Below are 15,105 nucleotides of genomic sequence, written 5' to 3'. Positions count from 1 at the left end.
TTATTTATAGTGGGAAGTTTTTTTTTTTTTTAATCTATTACAGCTGTTTATAGACTTTGATAAATGTAATGAATGGTGGCTTACAATTTCCAAAGAGATTCAGGTTCTCATATCCTGGAAATGCTCAAATAAAGTTTTGTGCATTCTCATAGGGTTTATTTTCCTTTTCAGTATTTGGGGGGAAATAACTGTTGTCTGAGGGGGGTGGGGAATACTAGGGTCACGTGACACCATTAGGCATATTTGACAACCTTGAGACAAGGGGCTCTCTGAAGAGCATATGACACATTGTTTGTATAAGTATTCTGACGTTTAGTGAGAATCTGTAATATTTAGGGTCTTTGCAGAGATGACTGTTCTAGATAACTTGTCCAAACTTTTCATATCTGCAAATGCAGAGTATTTTCTGTGCTTGCATAGCTTTGCAAGTATAAAGGAAAAGTATAAAGCACAGGCTGAAACTGTTCAAAAGAAAATATCACTCTTAATTATGAAGACTCCAGGCACATGTATACATGAAATCATGGGAATGTTTCCTGATAGATCGATGCAATTTATCTCCCTAATTATGACTCCGTACTTGCACATGAGACTAAATGCACAGAGATGAGACTTTGTATACCATTTGCCTTTAAACTTTTTACCCCCGAAATCCAAAATATTGCGCTGCTTCCGGAAGGCTAAGCTCGACCCCCGGCTGCAGAGCCGGAGACCTGGCTTCCGGAACGCCCGTGCCGCGGTGCCGGGTTCTCGCCGGTGCCCCTTTCCGAAGGACCCGTTCCTGCCGAGCGCCTGCGGGTAGGAAGCCGCCGGGCGTCGGGACCGGCGGGACCTGTGGCAGCGCGTGTGGCCGAAGCCGGCGGCGGGGAGCGTCGGTCGGCGAGAAGGCGCCATGGACGACCAGGGCTGCCCCCGGTGTAAGACCACCAAGTACCGGAACCCCTCCTTGAAGCTGATGGTGAACGTGTGCGGACACACGCTGTGAGTGGGGCGGCGGCGGGAGGGCCGCGCGGGGCGGGCGGCGAGGCTGAGGGATGGCGGCCCCGGCGCCGGGCGCGGGGCGTCCGCGGTGCGGACACGGAGCGGGAGAGCGGGGACAGCGAGCTTGGCCTTCCGAACCGCCCGGGCCTGCAGGGCTGCGGCCGCCGGTCGCCGGCGGTTGGGCGGGTCTCTGCTAGGCGACGGTGCTCCCGGGCTCTGGGCGGCCACCGGGATCCCAGACGCAGCGCGGGGGGAAGCGAGGGGAGTGTCACAGGGAGCGCTTTTCTTCTTAAAGAGCGAACGCGCTAGGAAAGTGGAAATGACCCTGCCGTGTGCTGCAGCTCGTCGCATTGTACGAGTTGTTCTGAAAACCGCGTCTTGTCCCGACGGGCTCGGGTTAGACCCTTACCGCCCAGCAGGGAGAATGGGGGAGGCTTAGTAAAGGCTGGTCTTCGCCGAGCGCCCTCCCGGTACCCGGCACGGTTTTGAGCGCTTTTCCACGCCTTAGCTCACTTCATTCCCCCAGGAGCCCTGCGAAGTAGGGACTGCTCTTCCCATTTCAGAGGGAAATAAGTCGAGACGACTCAAGGCCAGTTATTAAGTGGGCGCTGCTGGAATTGGAACCCCGGAAGTCTGGTTCCAGAACGCCCACTTTTTTTTGGGGGGGGGGTTGGTTTTGCGCAGCTGGGAGAAGGAGGGAGGTTTAACGTCTGTGTTTTGAATCATCCGTGCAGGAATGGGTCAAAGTGTGCCTTCCCAAGTTTTTAAGGTCAGACGTGGTTCAGGAAGGTGCTTGTCTGTGAAGCACTTTGGGATCAAATCTACAATATGACGGGAACATATGTCATGTTCCTGCAGTTGCTCGATGATGAATAAGTTGCCGTATTATAGACAAGGTCTTTAGGTAAGCATAAGTTGCATGATTAGTTGTAATTATAATAATTATAATGGAATTTATTAACTCAATTGGTTCCTTTTTGTAATTAATCTTTATTTTCTTTGCGTTATCCAGTAGGGGAAGTACAGTAGAGCTGTGACTGAATGGTTTAAGGTTAGAAACAAGGTAAAAACAGTCGAGTAGAATGTATGGAAAAGGGAAGTAAAACAAGCAGTCCAGATAGACTGTTAAGTTTTTAGTCTTATTAAGTATTAGTCTATTAAGTTTTCATTTTATTTTTCTCCATTTTCTAGTATCAGATTTGTTGCAACTGATGTTAAAGGAAAGGTAGATGACCAGATGTTTTGTTCTTTTTTTTGAGGGGGTGGGGGTAGGGGAGGGAGGTGCATGGTCCGGGTCTCCCATATGGAAGGTGAGCATTCTACCACTGAACCACTAGTGCACCCCTGTTTTGTTCTTTTGAAATGCTAATTAATGTAATTGACTGGAAGAAATTTCTGCCTAGCAGCAGTTAGCTTATGAGGGAAGATTATGGGATTTCAGTAAAATCAATCGTATAGTAATTAGACAGTTATAAAATTAGTTTTAATTGGAAATTGCTTCCATTTGTGTCCTTAGTCCTTTTTATTTTCTCATAAGGGTAAAAGTTATCTAATTGATTCTGGTGTTGCATTTATTTTGATTTATTTTTAACGTACTAGGTACAGACCACACTTTGCAGTCGTTTTTTGACTTGAAATATGAAGAAAATGAATAAAAGATTATCTCCTGACTTCAAGAGAATATATACTAAAGTAAAGGGTCATTCAAAATGCCATTCTAGGGTATTGGCTAAGAGAACAAATTCTGGAATCAGTCTGCTTGATTTTGAATATTTTCCTCTCTGAGGATTTGGGCAAGTTAATGCCTTGTGCCTCATTTTTCTTATTTGTAAAATAGAGATAATACAGTACTACCTGTATCACAATGTTTGAGAATTAAATAATCTTTGTAAAACATTTGGAGATATTTAGTGGAGTATCTGTCATCTAGTTGGTGTTCGATATATATTGATTAGCGTATTATCATATTATTTGTGGGTGGTATGGGTAATATCCGGTAATGAAACTAAAACAGGAGTCATTTGGCTTCCTATGAAAGATTTGTATAACAATGATTATCTTTAAATGGATTCAATAGACTATGAAAATGTAGCTTTAATTATAATGGTCTTATTGTAATTTTCTTAATATTAACTCTTCAGCATGTTTTCTGTTTCATTGTCCTTACTAAGAAGACCTTAATCTAGGCTAAAATTCTGCTCATTGATTGTAGGAGAGCGCTTACTTACTTTTTTTTATAATTCGTTAAAAAATTTAAAAATGCACATAAGCAATTAATAGTTAAAGCAACATAAGAGTATTAAGTGAAGAGTAAAATTTCTCTGGCTCACTTCTTTATTTTCCTTTTTTTTTGGCGTGGGCAGGCACTGGGAATCAAACCCAGGTCTCCGGCATGTCAGGCGAGAACTCTGCCTACTGAGCCACCATGGCCCGCCCTCTGGCTCACTTCTTTAGAACTAACAATTTCTAAATTGCTCGTGTAGCTTTCTGGACAATTTTTATGTGTATACAATCATGTGCGTGTGTTTAGATAGAAAAACTTCTTACCCAAGCATAAGTGAGATCATATTGTATCCTTGCTTTTTCATTAAGTTGAATATCTTTCTAAAACACCATGAATGTCTTTTAATTTTAACTGTTAGATAGTATTCCATTGTTCAGTTATATTACAATTTAACCAATCATTTTTTGGGTGAACATTTAGGTTTCCAGTTTTTTCACCCGAGTAAACATTCTTAGACATACATCTCTGAGCACTAATGCAAGTATATTATCAGATATAGTATGTAAATGATAGGATAAATGATTAGGAGTGGATTTGTTGGCTTAGAGTATGTGGCTTTAAAATTTTTGTTTGTTTGTTTTTTTGCCTTGTATTTTCTTTTATTAATTTAAAAATTTTTTAAAAACATGACAGATAAACACAAACATTCTTACCATATGATCATTCCATTCTACATATATAATCAAAAAGCAATTCACAATATCATCACATAGTTGTATATTCATTATGATCATTTCTTAGAACATTTGTATCAATTCAGAAAAAGAAATAAAAAGAAAACAAAAAAATTCATACATACCATACTCCTCACCCATCCCTTTCATTGATCACTAGCATTTCAATCTAATAAATTTTAACATTTGTTCCCCCTATTATTTATTTTTAATCTGTATGTTTTACTCATCTGTCGAAAAGGTAGATAAAAGGAGCATCAGACACAAGGTTTTCACAATCACACAGTCACATTGTGAAAGCTATATCATTATACAATCATCCTCAAGAAACATGGCTACTGGAACACAGCTCCACATTTTCAGTCAGTTCCCTCCAGCCTCTCTTAACACCTTAACTAAAAAGGTGATGTCTATTTAATGCATAAAAATAGCCTCAGGGCAACTCCCTACTCTGGAATCTCTTAGCCATTGACAGTTTATTTTGTCTCATTTCACTCTTCCCCCTTTTGGTCAAGAAGGTTTTCTCAGTCCCTTGATGCTGAGTCTCAGCTCATTCTAGGATTTCTGTCCCACGTTGCCAGGAAGGTCCACACCCCTGGGAGTCATGTCCCCTGTAGAGAGGGGGAGGGCGGCGAGTTTGCTTCTCCTGTTGGGTGAAAGAGAGAGGTGTGGCTTTTAAATTTTGATTAACATTGCCCACTTCTAAAAAAAGGTTTAACAATTATGTTCTCCAAAACTGTGTGTTAGAATTCCTGTTGCCACATATCTTTGTTGAAATTGGGCATTGTTATTTCTTTTAAATCTTGCTGTTCTCATAGATAAGAAAATATTACTGAAATTCTTTTGGCTTATATTGTGTTGAATTTGTACAGGATGTATTTCATGGAATCGAACCTGGCCATTTTTATAATATTATTAGTTTGAGAAGAGCAGGTATTATTTAGCTATTATTAGATGAGATACTTTCCCTATTTGACTGTATTTGTTGTGCATGGCTGTGTAATAAAATTACTCCAGAGCTTTGTGGGGTAATTTAAGAATTTACATACAAGAATATAAATACCAAGAGAGTGTGAATCCCGGAAGGCTGGGATCATGGGAGCCATTGTGAAGGCTGGCTACTACACAATTTAATTCATTTTCTTATTTTTCCTTAGTATCCTCAAGAGGCAAAGGCAGTAGTGCTTCATAAAAGATAGGGAGTAGAGGATTATGGAAAGATTACTCAGGAGCACTATGGGAGGAAATACAGGAGGAGCAGCAAAGGAGAGAAGAGAAACACCCAAATGGATTGCATAAACATAGAAAATTGAAATTCATGTTTTTCTTGTTGTTCTTTGTTTTCATTCAAGGGTGAACATTTTATCAGTTATGGAAAGAGTAGATTTTTCTGTGGTATAGCTGAGCCACCTATTTCAAGAAACTGGTCTTCCATTGAATTCTGAAGGCAGATTAAATTAGATGGAGTTGATTGTATTTCCTCTCATTTAAACTACAGTCTTTAACAGTTTTAACGTCTGTTTCAAGTATTGATGGCAAACCCTGCTTCTATACAGGTTTTGAATCTCTATACTTATTCAATTCAAAATGATCTTTTCTTTTTAAATATATACAAGACACAAAGTTACAGAATAAATAGAACTATGTATCAACCATCCTGAGTTATAAAAGATAACATTTTTCCATCTGTACTTAGGGTCTTCCTGTTTTCCTTTCTTTTTTCCCTTCTGTGTCCCTCTCTCTTTCTGATTTACTGATATAACTGGGTCATATGTCCTGAACAGTTTCCAGTATGAATTTTGCTCATTGCATCTTTGTGGTATTGTTTAATATGTTCCTCTGTCTTCTGTAAATTTAATTATAGACAATCATTTATATATACTTATGTTTAGAAGCTTGAACGCATTCAGATTTATTTATTGACAAGAATAATTCATAGAAGGTACTATTTTTGTTTTAACTAATATAGGGCTTATGCAGTTCTTTTTTGAAATTTGGAAACAGCACTCTGGGAAGTTTTGAAAAAGCTACTTATTTTAGGAGGAAGGATTAGAAAAAGAGGACTTTCTAGATATGTAATTAATTTCTAATTTAATCCTATAATGATAAGAACATATTCTGTATAATTCAATGTTTTGAACTTTTCTGAAACTTATTTTATAGCCTAGTATATGGTCTTCTTGTTGAACTATCAATATACAGTGGAAAAGAATGTATATTTTGTGGTTGTTGGGTATGGTATATTAAAAATATCAATTAGCTCAATTTCTATATCCTTACTAATCTATCTTAGCAACTCATTTTATCAGTTACTCTGACTTTGTATATTTGTCTGTTTCTCCCTTTAGTTCTGTCGTGCTTCATGTATTTGAACCTCTGTTATTGGGTACATAGATATTTAGGATTGTTATACCTTTCTGAAAAATTATTTTTCTTATCATTACGAAATGCTTCTCTTGTGTCTCTTGTAATATTCTCTCTTGAAATTTTTATCTGATATTCATATAGAATTACTGATTTGTAATGCTTTTTTTGATCATTCTGTTCTACATATATAATCAGTAATTCACAATATCATCACATAGTTGCATATTCATCATCATGATCATTTCTTGGAACATTTGCATCTATTCAGAAAAAGATATAAAAAGACAACAGAAAAAAAATTATACATACTGTACCCCTTACCCCTCCCTTTCATCGATCACCAGCATTTCAAACTAAATTTATTTTAACATTTGTTCCCCCTATTATTTACTTTTAATCCATATATTCTACTCATCTGTTGACAAGGTAGATAAAAGGGGCATCAGACACAAGGTTTCCACAATCACACAGTCACATTGTGACAGCTATATCAATATACAATCATCTTCAAGAAACATGGCTACTGGAACACAGCTCTACATTTTCAGGCAGTTCCCTCCAGCCTCTCCATTACATCTTGAATAATAAGGTGATATCTACTTAATGCGTAAGAATAACCTCCAGGATAACCTCTTGACTCTGTTTGAAATCTCTCAGCCACTGACACTTTGTCTCATTTCACTCTTCCCCCTTTTGGTCCAGAAGGTTTTCTCAATCCCTTGATGCTGAATCTCAGCTCATTCTAGGATTTCTGTCCCACATTGCCAGGAAGGTCCACACCCATGGGAGTCATGTCCCATGTAGAGAGGGGAAGGGTGGTAAGTTTGCTTGTTGTGTTCGCTGGAGAGAGAGGCCACATCTGAACAACGAAAAAGGTTCTCTTGGGGGTGACTCTTAGGCCTAATTTTAAGTAGGCTTGACCTATCCTTTGTGAGGTTAAGTTTCATATGAACAAACCCCAAGACTGGGGGCTCAGCCTATAGCTTTGGTTGTCCACACTGCTTGTGAGAATATCAAGAATTCAACTTGGGGAAGTTGAATTTCTCCCCACTCTCATCGTTCCCCGAAGGGGACTTTGCAAATACTTTTCCACTCACTGATCAAATCAGTCTGGGATTCATCGGGGCATCACTCTGGACAAACCAACAAAATCTCATGTCCTACCCAAGGTTCCAAGTACTTATGGTTTTCAGTCAACTATCCACATAAGTTATATTAGGAAATGCACTAGTCAAAATATCAATTTTGTACCAAATAAACATTTTTGCTTTAAAATTTAAGTTGAAATTTTAAAATATTAATTACTGTCTATTTTCAGCACCCTGCAGTAATGACATCCTTTGTTTTTCCTCATGCAAAAACATTTTTAAAATTTGTATATTTAATCACTATGATTATACATTTTAGGCATTCCTAGGGTATACCATCTCAATCTTTATCGTCTATCTTTCTTTGTGATTTCATTTATGCCCCCCGCCCTCCCTCTATCATTCTCACATTGTAATGCTTTTTGACTTAAAATTTTTCTGTGGTAATAATATACCTATGTCAGTTTTTTATGCTTAGTGTTTGGTGGTATATCTTTTTCTATCCTTTTATTTTCAACCCATTTGTGCCTTATTTCTTTTTTTATTTTAATATATTTTTACTGACAAATCTTCACATTTCTACAGTCCATGTATGGTGTACAATCAGCGGCTCACAACATTATAACATAGTTATGTATTCATCACCATAATCATTTTTAGAACGTTTACATCATTCCAGAAAAAAAAAAAAGAGAAAAAAGAGAAAATTCATCTATCCCATATCCTATGTGCCTGCCTCTCATTGATCACTGGTACTTCCATCTACCCAATTTATTTTACTTCTTATCCTTCCTAGTATTTATTTATTATTTATCCATATTTTTTAACTCATCTGTCCATATCCTGGGTAAAAAGAGCGTCAGACACAAAGTTTTCACCATCACATGGTCATATTGTAAAAGCTGTATAGTTACATAGTTGTCTTCAAGAATCAAGGCTACTGAAACACAGCTCAACAGGTTCAGGTACTTCGCTCCAGCCACTCAAATATGCCATAAACTAAAAAGAATATCTATATAATGCATAAGAGTAACCTCCAGGATAACCTCTTGACTCTGTTTGAAAACTCTTCAGCCACTGAAACTTTGTCTAATTTCTTTCTTCTCCCTTTTGGTCAAGAAAGTTTTCTCAACCCCACGATGCTGGCTCCTGGTTCATCCCAGGAGTCCTACCTTATGTTGCTAGGAAGATTTACACCCCTGAGAGTCATGTCCCATGTAGGGGGGAGGGCAGTGAGTTCACCTGCTGAGTTGGCTTAGAGAGGCCATGTCTGAGCAACAAAAGAGGTTCTCTGGGGCTGACTTTTAGGCGTAATTATAAGTAGTCTTAGCCTATCCTTTGCAGGATTAAGTTTCATAAGACTAACCCCAAGATTGAGACCTCAGTCTGTGATTCGGTTGTTGTGCGGGTTTGAAATGATGTGCACACCTTAGAAAAGCCATGTTTTAATCCTAATCCCATTTTGTAAAAGCAGCCATTTCTTCTAATCCTTATTCAGTACTATATGCTTGAATCTGTGATTAGATCATCTCCTTGGAGATGTGATTCAATTAAGAGTGGTTGTTAAGCTGGATTAGGTGGAGACATGTCTCCACCCATTTGGGTGGGTCTTTATTAGTTTGCTGGAATCCTATAAAAGAGGAAACATTTTGGAGAAAGTGAGAGATTCAGAGAGAGCAGAGAATGCTGCAGCACCATGAAGCAGAGTCCACCGGCCAGTGACCTTTGGAGATGAAGAAGGAAACGCCTTCCGGGGAGCTTCATGAAACAGGAAGCTAGGAGAGAAAGCTAGCAGATGACACTGTGTTTGCCATATGCCCTTCCAGCCAAGAGAGAAACCCTGACTGTGTTTGCCTTGTGCCTTCTCATTTGACAGAGAAACCCTGAACTTCATTGGCCTTCTTGAACCAAGGTATCTTTCCCTGGATGGATGCCTTTGATTGGACATTGCTATAGCCTTGTTTTAATTGGGACATTTTCTCAGCCTTAGAACTGTGAACTAGCAACTTATTAAATTCCCCTTTTAAAAAGGCATTCTGTTTCTGGTATGTTGCATTCCAGCAGCTAGCAAACTAGAACAGTTGTCCTCACTGCTTTTGAGAATATCAGGAATTCTCCAAATGGGGAAAATGAATATTTCCTCCTTTCTCACCAATACCCCAAGGGGACTTTGCAAATATTTATTCACTGCCTAAATCAGTTTGGGGTATATCAGGGCATCACACTAACCTGGATAAACCAACAAGATCTCATGCCCTGTTCAAGATTTCATGTACTTAATGGTGTTCATCTAAACTGACCATACAAGTTAAATTAGGTAATGCGCTACCCAAAATACAAATTTTGCACCAAAAAAATCTCTCCCTTTGGTCTCACACAGATGTTGAAGTTTTAAAGTATGGACAGTATCATCCTTTTCCCTGTATTCTGATCTATCCCAGTCCTTTTCAGATCAGCTTCATTCGTATCTCTAATCAAAGTCTGACTGATCCCTTTTTTGGCTTTTTAAACAGTTCCTGTATGGGGTAGTGCTGACTTTCATAACTTCAGAGCTTGGAGTCTCAGTTGTCACAGGAATAGCTGAAGTTTCAGGGAATGACACGGTTATACACAAACAGCTCAGTATCTCAAAATTCAGAAATAATAGTTACAACTTCTGAATATAGGTGACTGCTATAAGAGTTTACAATCTAGGATCCTTTACAGTAGGTCCCAACCCGATAATCCATGCTCTTGACTTCAGTTCACCAAAATTTTATTTCATGAGAGTGAGGCATGATAATATTTGTCTTTTGTTTTTGACATTTCATTCAACATATAGTCCTTAAGTTCATTCATCTGGTTGTATGCCTAATAATTTCATTCCTTCTCGTTGTCTCTCAGTAGTCTGTTGTATGTATACATCACAGTTCTCCCTTCCATCCCCCAATTGTTGTACCCTTAGGCCACCTCCGTCCATTGTGATTTGTGAACATTGCCACCATAAACACCAGCGTGCAGATGTCTATTCATGTCCCCACACTCAGTTCCTCCAAGTATATACTGAGCAATGGGGTTTCAAGATCATATGGCAGCCCCACCCCTAACCTCCTGTGAAACCACCACACTGCCCTCCAAGGGTATGCACCTCTCACTTTCCCTACTGACAGTAAATAGGTCTCTTTTTCTGCATTTTCTCTAGCACTTGTTTCTTTCTGTTCCTTTTTAAACAATTTTATTCACACAGCATACAGTACAACCTAAGTGTATAGACATACCTTCTCTACCATAGTCTATATGAAGACATTTTATTGTCTTCTACAAAGAATCCATGCTGCTCCCCCTTGCCTCCCTACTGTTGACATTTAATTTTATCATAATGCCTTTGTTACATTTGGTGGAAGCATATGAAAATGTTACTGTTAAGTATAGACTCTAGATTGCATTGATTTTACCTTTTCCTGTATACTCTCCATTTTCATGAGTCTTATTTTTTGTAGGAGAGCATGATTGAGTCTTGCTTTTTAATCTGGTCCAACAGTCTCTCCCTTATAATTGGATCATTAATCCATTTACATTTGATATAATTATTGGTATCGATAGGGTTTAAGTCTACCATTTTGTTATTTTTCATGTTTTCATTTTGTTTCTTGTTCCTCTTTTGTTCCTTTTGTGCCTTATGTTTGATGTATTTTGTTATTGGCCTATAGGCAATACCTCTTTGTTACTACTATTTTATTATTTTCATTATTTTTAAAGTGGTTTCTCTCTAGGTATATGACTGTACTTATCAAAGTCTATTTAGGTTAACACCTGCCACTCCCCATTTTTCATTTTCCATTTCATACTTCACAAATGTGAACAGTATAATTCCATTTACCTGTCCCCTCTTGTTCTTTGCACTAATGTAGTCACATATTTTTATAAATGATACAGTGTTGTTTTTCTGCTTTAGATGGAAATTTGTTTTTAAGAAAATGTAGAAAAACAGTCTTTTTAAAGGGACTAGGGAGAAAGGAGGAAATATTGAACTTCCCCATCTGGGGAATTCCTAATATTCTTGCAAGCAGTGGGGACAACCAGTGTGTGTGTGAAGATATCTCAATAAAATAAAAAATTAAAAAAATGGCTTATTGAGAAGTAATTCACATATAAAATTCACTTATCTAAAGTGTACAGTTCAGTGGCTTTTAGTATGTTTTCACATAATTTATCACCACAGCCATCACTATAATAATTTTAGAACATTTGCATTCCCTGAAAAGAAACCCAGCATCCCTTAGCTTTTACCCTCTACTGCTTCACCCCTCCTATCCCTAGGCAATCTCCTTTGTTTGTGGCATATTGCATTATGTACCCCAGAAAAAAATGTTCTTTATCTTAGCCCACATTCCTGTGGAGTTTGAACCCATTATACATAAGACCTTTTGAAAATGTTATTTATTTATTTATTAATTAAAAAAAATTAACAAACAAAACATTTAGAAATCATTCAATTCTACATATATAATCAGTAATTCTTAATATCATCACATAGTTGCATATTCATCATTTCTTAGTACATTTGCATCGATTTAGAAAAAGAAATAAAAAGACAACGGAAAAAAAAATAAAATGATAATAGAGAAAAAAAAAACTGTATGTACCATACCCCTTACCCCTCGCTTTCATTTACCACTATTTCAAACTGAATTTATTTTAACATTTGTTCCCCCTATTATTTGTTTTTATTCCATATGTTCTACTCTTTTGTTGATACAGTAGCTAAAAAGAGCATCAGACATAAGGTTTTCACATTCATAGAGTCTCATTGTGAAAGCTATATCATTGTTCAATCATCATCAAGAAACATGGCTACTGGAACACTGCACTACATTTTCAGGCAATTCCCTCCAGCCTCTCCACTACATCTTGAACAACAAGGTGATATCTACTTAATGCGTAAGAATAACCCCCGGGATAACCTCTCGACTCTGTTTGGAATCTCTCAGCCATTGACACTTTGTCTCATTTTACTCTTCCCCCTTTTGGTCGAGAAGGTTCTCTCAGTCTCTTGATGTTAATTCTCAGCTCATTCTAGGGTTTTTCTCAGTCCCTTGATGCTGAGTCTCAGCTCATTCCAGAATCTTTGCCCCACGTTGCCAGGAAGGTTCACACCCCTGGGAGTCATGTCCCACGCAGAGAGGGGGAGGGTTGTGAGATTGCTTGTTGTGTTGGCTGGAGAGAGGGGCCACATCTGAGCAACAAAACAGGCTCTCTTGGGGGTGACTCTTAGGCCTAAATTTTAAGTAGACTTGACTTATCTTTTGTGGGGTTAAGTGTCATGTGAACAAACCCCAAGACTGGGGGCTCAGCCTATAGCTTTGGTTGTCCACACTGCTTGTGAGAATATCAAGAATTCAACTTGGGGAAGTTGAATTTCTCCCCACTCTCACCATTTCCCAAAGGGGGCTTTGCAAATACTTTTCCACTCACTGATCAAATCATTGTGGGATTCATCAGGGGATCACTCTGGACAAACCAACAAAATCTCATGTGCTACCTGAGATTCCAAGTACTTATGGCATTCAATGAAACTATCTACATTAGTTATAGTAGGAAGTGCTCTAGTCAAAATCTAAATTTTGTAACAAACATTTTTTGCTTTAGTCTTACACATGATGTGACATTTTGAAGTATTAGTTATCATCTATGAAAATGTTATTTTTAATTAAGGTGTGGTTTGCTGAATTAGAATGGGTTGTGATTCTATTATTGGAAGCCTAATAAGAGTAGCTAGAAGCAGGAAGTCAAAACCTAGAAAAGAAAGGAGCAGACATTATATATGATAGGAAAGCTATGATCCCAAAGATTGCTAGCATGCCAGATAAAATACCCACCTCCCTACCCCTTGTCCTTGAAGGATACAAGCTGTTCAACCTCTGAAACTGTGAAGACAGTACATTCCTATTGTTTAAGCTGACTCATTGTCTGGTATTTTGTCATAGCAGCTGGGAAGTTAAGATACTGACTCTATGAATTTGCCTGTTCTGGACATTTCATATAAATGAAAGCATACTGCGTATGGTTTTTTGTGAGTGACTTCTTTAGCTTAACATAACGCTTTCTTGGTCAGTCCATGGTTGTAGTATGTATCAGTACTTCATTTTTCCTACTTGAAATGTTTTACTTTTTAAGAAAAAAATTTTATTTTAGTAACAGATATACAACCTAAAATTTCCCTCCTTAACCACATTCAAATACATAATTCATTGGTTTTAATTAGTTTCACAATGTTCTGATACCATGACCACTACCAAAGCTTTTACATCACTACCAGTAGAAATTCTGTACCAGTTAAACTTTTTTTTTGCAATTAGAGAGGTTGTAGGTTTACAGGAAAATCATGCATAAAATAGAGTTCCTATATACTATCAGTTATCAGCACCTCGTGTAAGTGTGGTACATTTGCTAAAATTCATGAAAGAACAGTTTTATAATTATACGTACAAACTCAAATTTCCCCTTTTAGACAAATTCAGATATATAATTTTGTGCTGTTAATTACATTCACAATGTTATGCTATCGTCACCATCATCCATTACCAAAAATTTTCCATCAACCCAAATACAAACTTTAAACAATTTAAGCATTAAATCCCTATTTCCTACTCCTTACCCTGGCCCCTGGTAACCTATATTGTAGTTTCTGACTATAAATTTGCTTATTCTAATTATTTCATATTAATGTGATCACATAGTTTGTCGTTTTGTGTATCCCTTACTTCACTCAGCACAATGCCTTCAGAGTTCATCCATATTATTGCATGTATCAAAACTTTGTTCCATTTCAAGGCTGTTTGATATTCTGTTGTATGTGCATGCCACATTTTGCTTATTCATTCATCTGTTGATGAACACTTGGGTTTATTCATTCTCTTGGCAGTTGTCAATAATGCTGCTGTGAATACTTGTGTGAAAATATATGAGTCCATGCTTTCAATTCTTTTGAGTATATATGTAGAAGTGAAATTGCCAGGTCACATAGTAAATCCTATATTTAACTTTCTGAGGAATCACCAAACTGTTTTCCACAGCAGTTCTGTGATTTTACATTTCCACCAACATTGAATGAGTGTTCCTGTTTCTCCACATCCTCTCCAATTCTTATTATGTTTTTGTTTTTTTAATAGTAGCCATTCCATTAGGTGTGAAATGTGATCTTATTCTGATTTAGATTTACATTTTCCTAATGGCTAATGATGTTGAACATCTTTTCATGTATTTTTTTGACCCTCTGTACATCTTCTTTGGAGAAATGTCTATTCAAGTTTTTTGTTTACTTTTAAATTGGGTTGTTTGTCTATGATTGAACCGTGGAATTCCTTTATGTATTTTGGATATTAAATCTTTATTGGATATATGTGGTCTTCAAATAATTTCTCCGATTCTGTAGGTTGTTTTTTCACTTTTATGTGTTCTTTGGGGCACAAACATTTTTAATTTTGATGAAGTCCCATTTATCTATTTTTTTTGTTTTGTTACTCATGGCATTTGGTATAAGTTCTAAGAAGCCTTTTCCTAACACAAGGTCATGGAGATGCTTCTCTATATTTTCTTCTAGAAGTTTTATAGCTGTGGATATCCATGTTTCCCAGCACCATTTTTTGAAGAGACTGTTTTTTCCCAATTGAATGGTCTTGGCACCCTTGTCAAAAATCAGTTGGCCATAGATGTGGCAGTCTATCTCTAA

The 15,105-nt window shown here is 37.5% G+C and overlaps 1 protein-coding gene across 1 annotated transcript in view; it reads left to right on the top strand.

The window, feature by feature from the left end:
• The first annotated feature begins 789 nt into the window (after positions 1-789).
• The window catches only part of MNAT1 (MNAT1 component of CDK activating kinase), a 340,377-nt gene continuing 326,061 nt past the window's right edge, over positions 790-15,105 (top strand). Inside the window, exon 1 of the mRNA XM_077122460.1 lies at positions 790-981. Coding sequence (XP_076978575.1) covers positions 893-981 — 89 coding nt within the window. The 5' untranslated portion in view covers positions 790-892. The remainder of the gene's footprint in view (positions 982-15,105) is intronic.

This window comes from Tamandua tetradactyla, chromosome 12, assembly GCF_023851605.1.
Source record: "Tamandua tetradactyla isolate mTamTet1 chromosome 12, mTamTet1.pri, whole genome shotgun sequence".
Lineage (NCBI taxonomy): Eukaryota > Metazoa > Chordata > Mammalia > Pilosa > Myrmecophagidae > Tamandua > Tamandua tetradactyla.
This window is presented reverse-complemented; position numbering and strand designations above follow the sequence as displayed.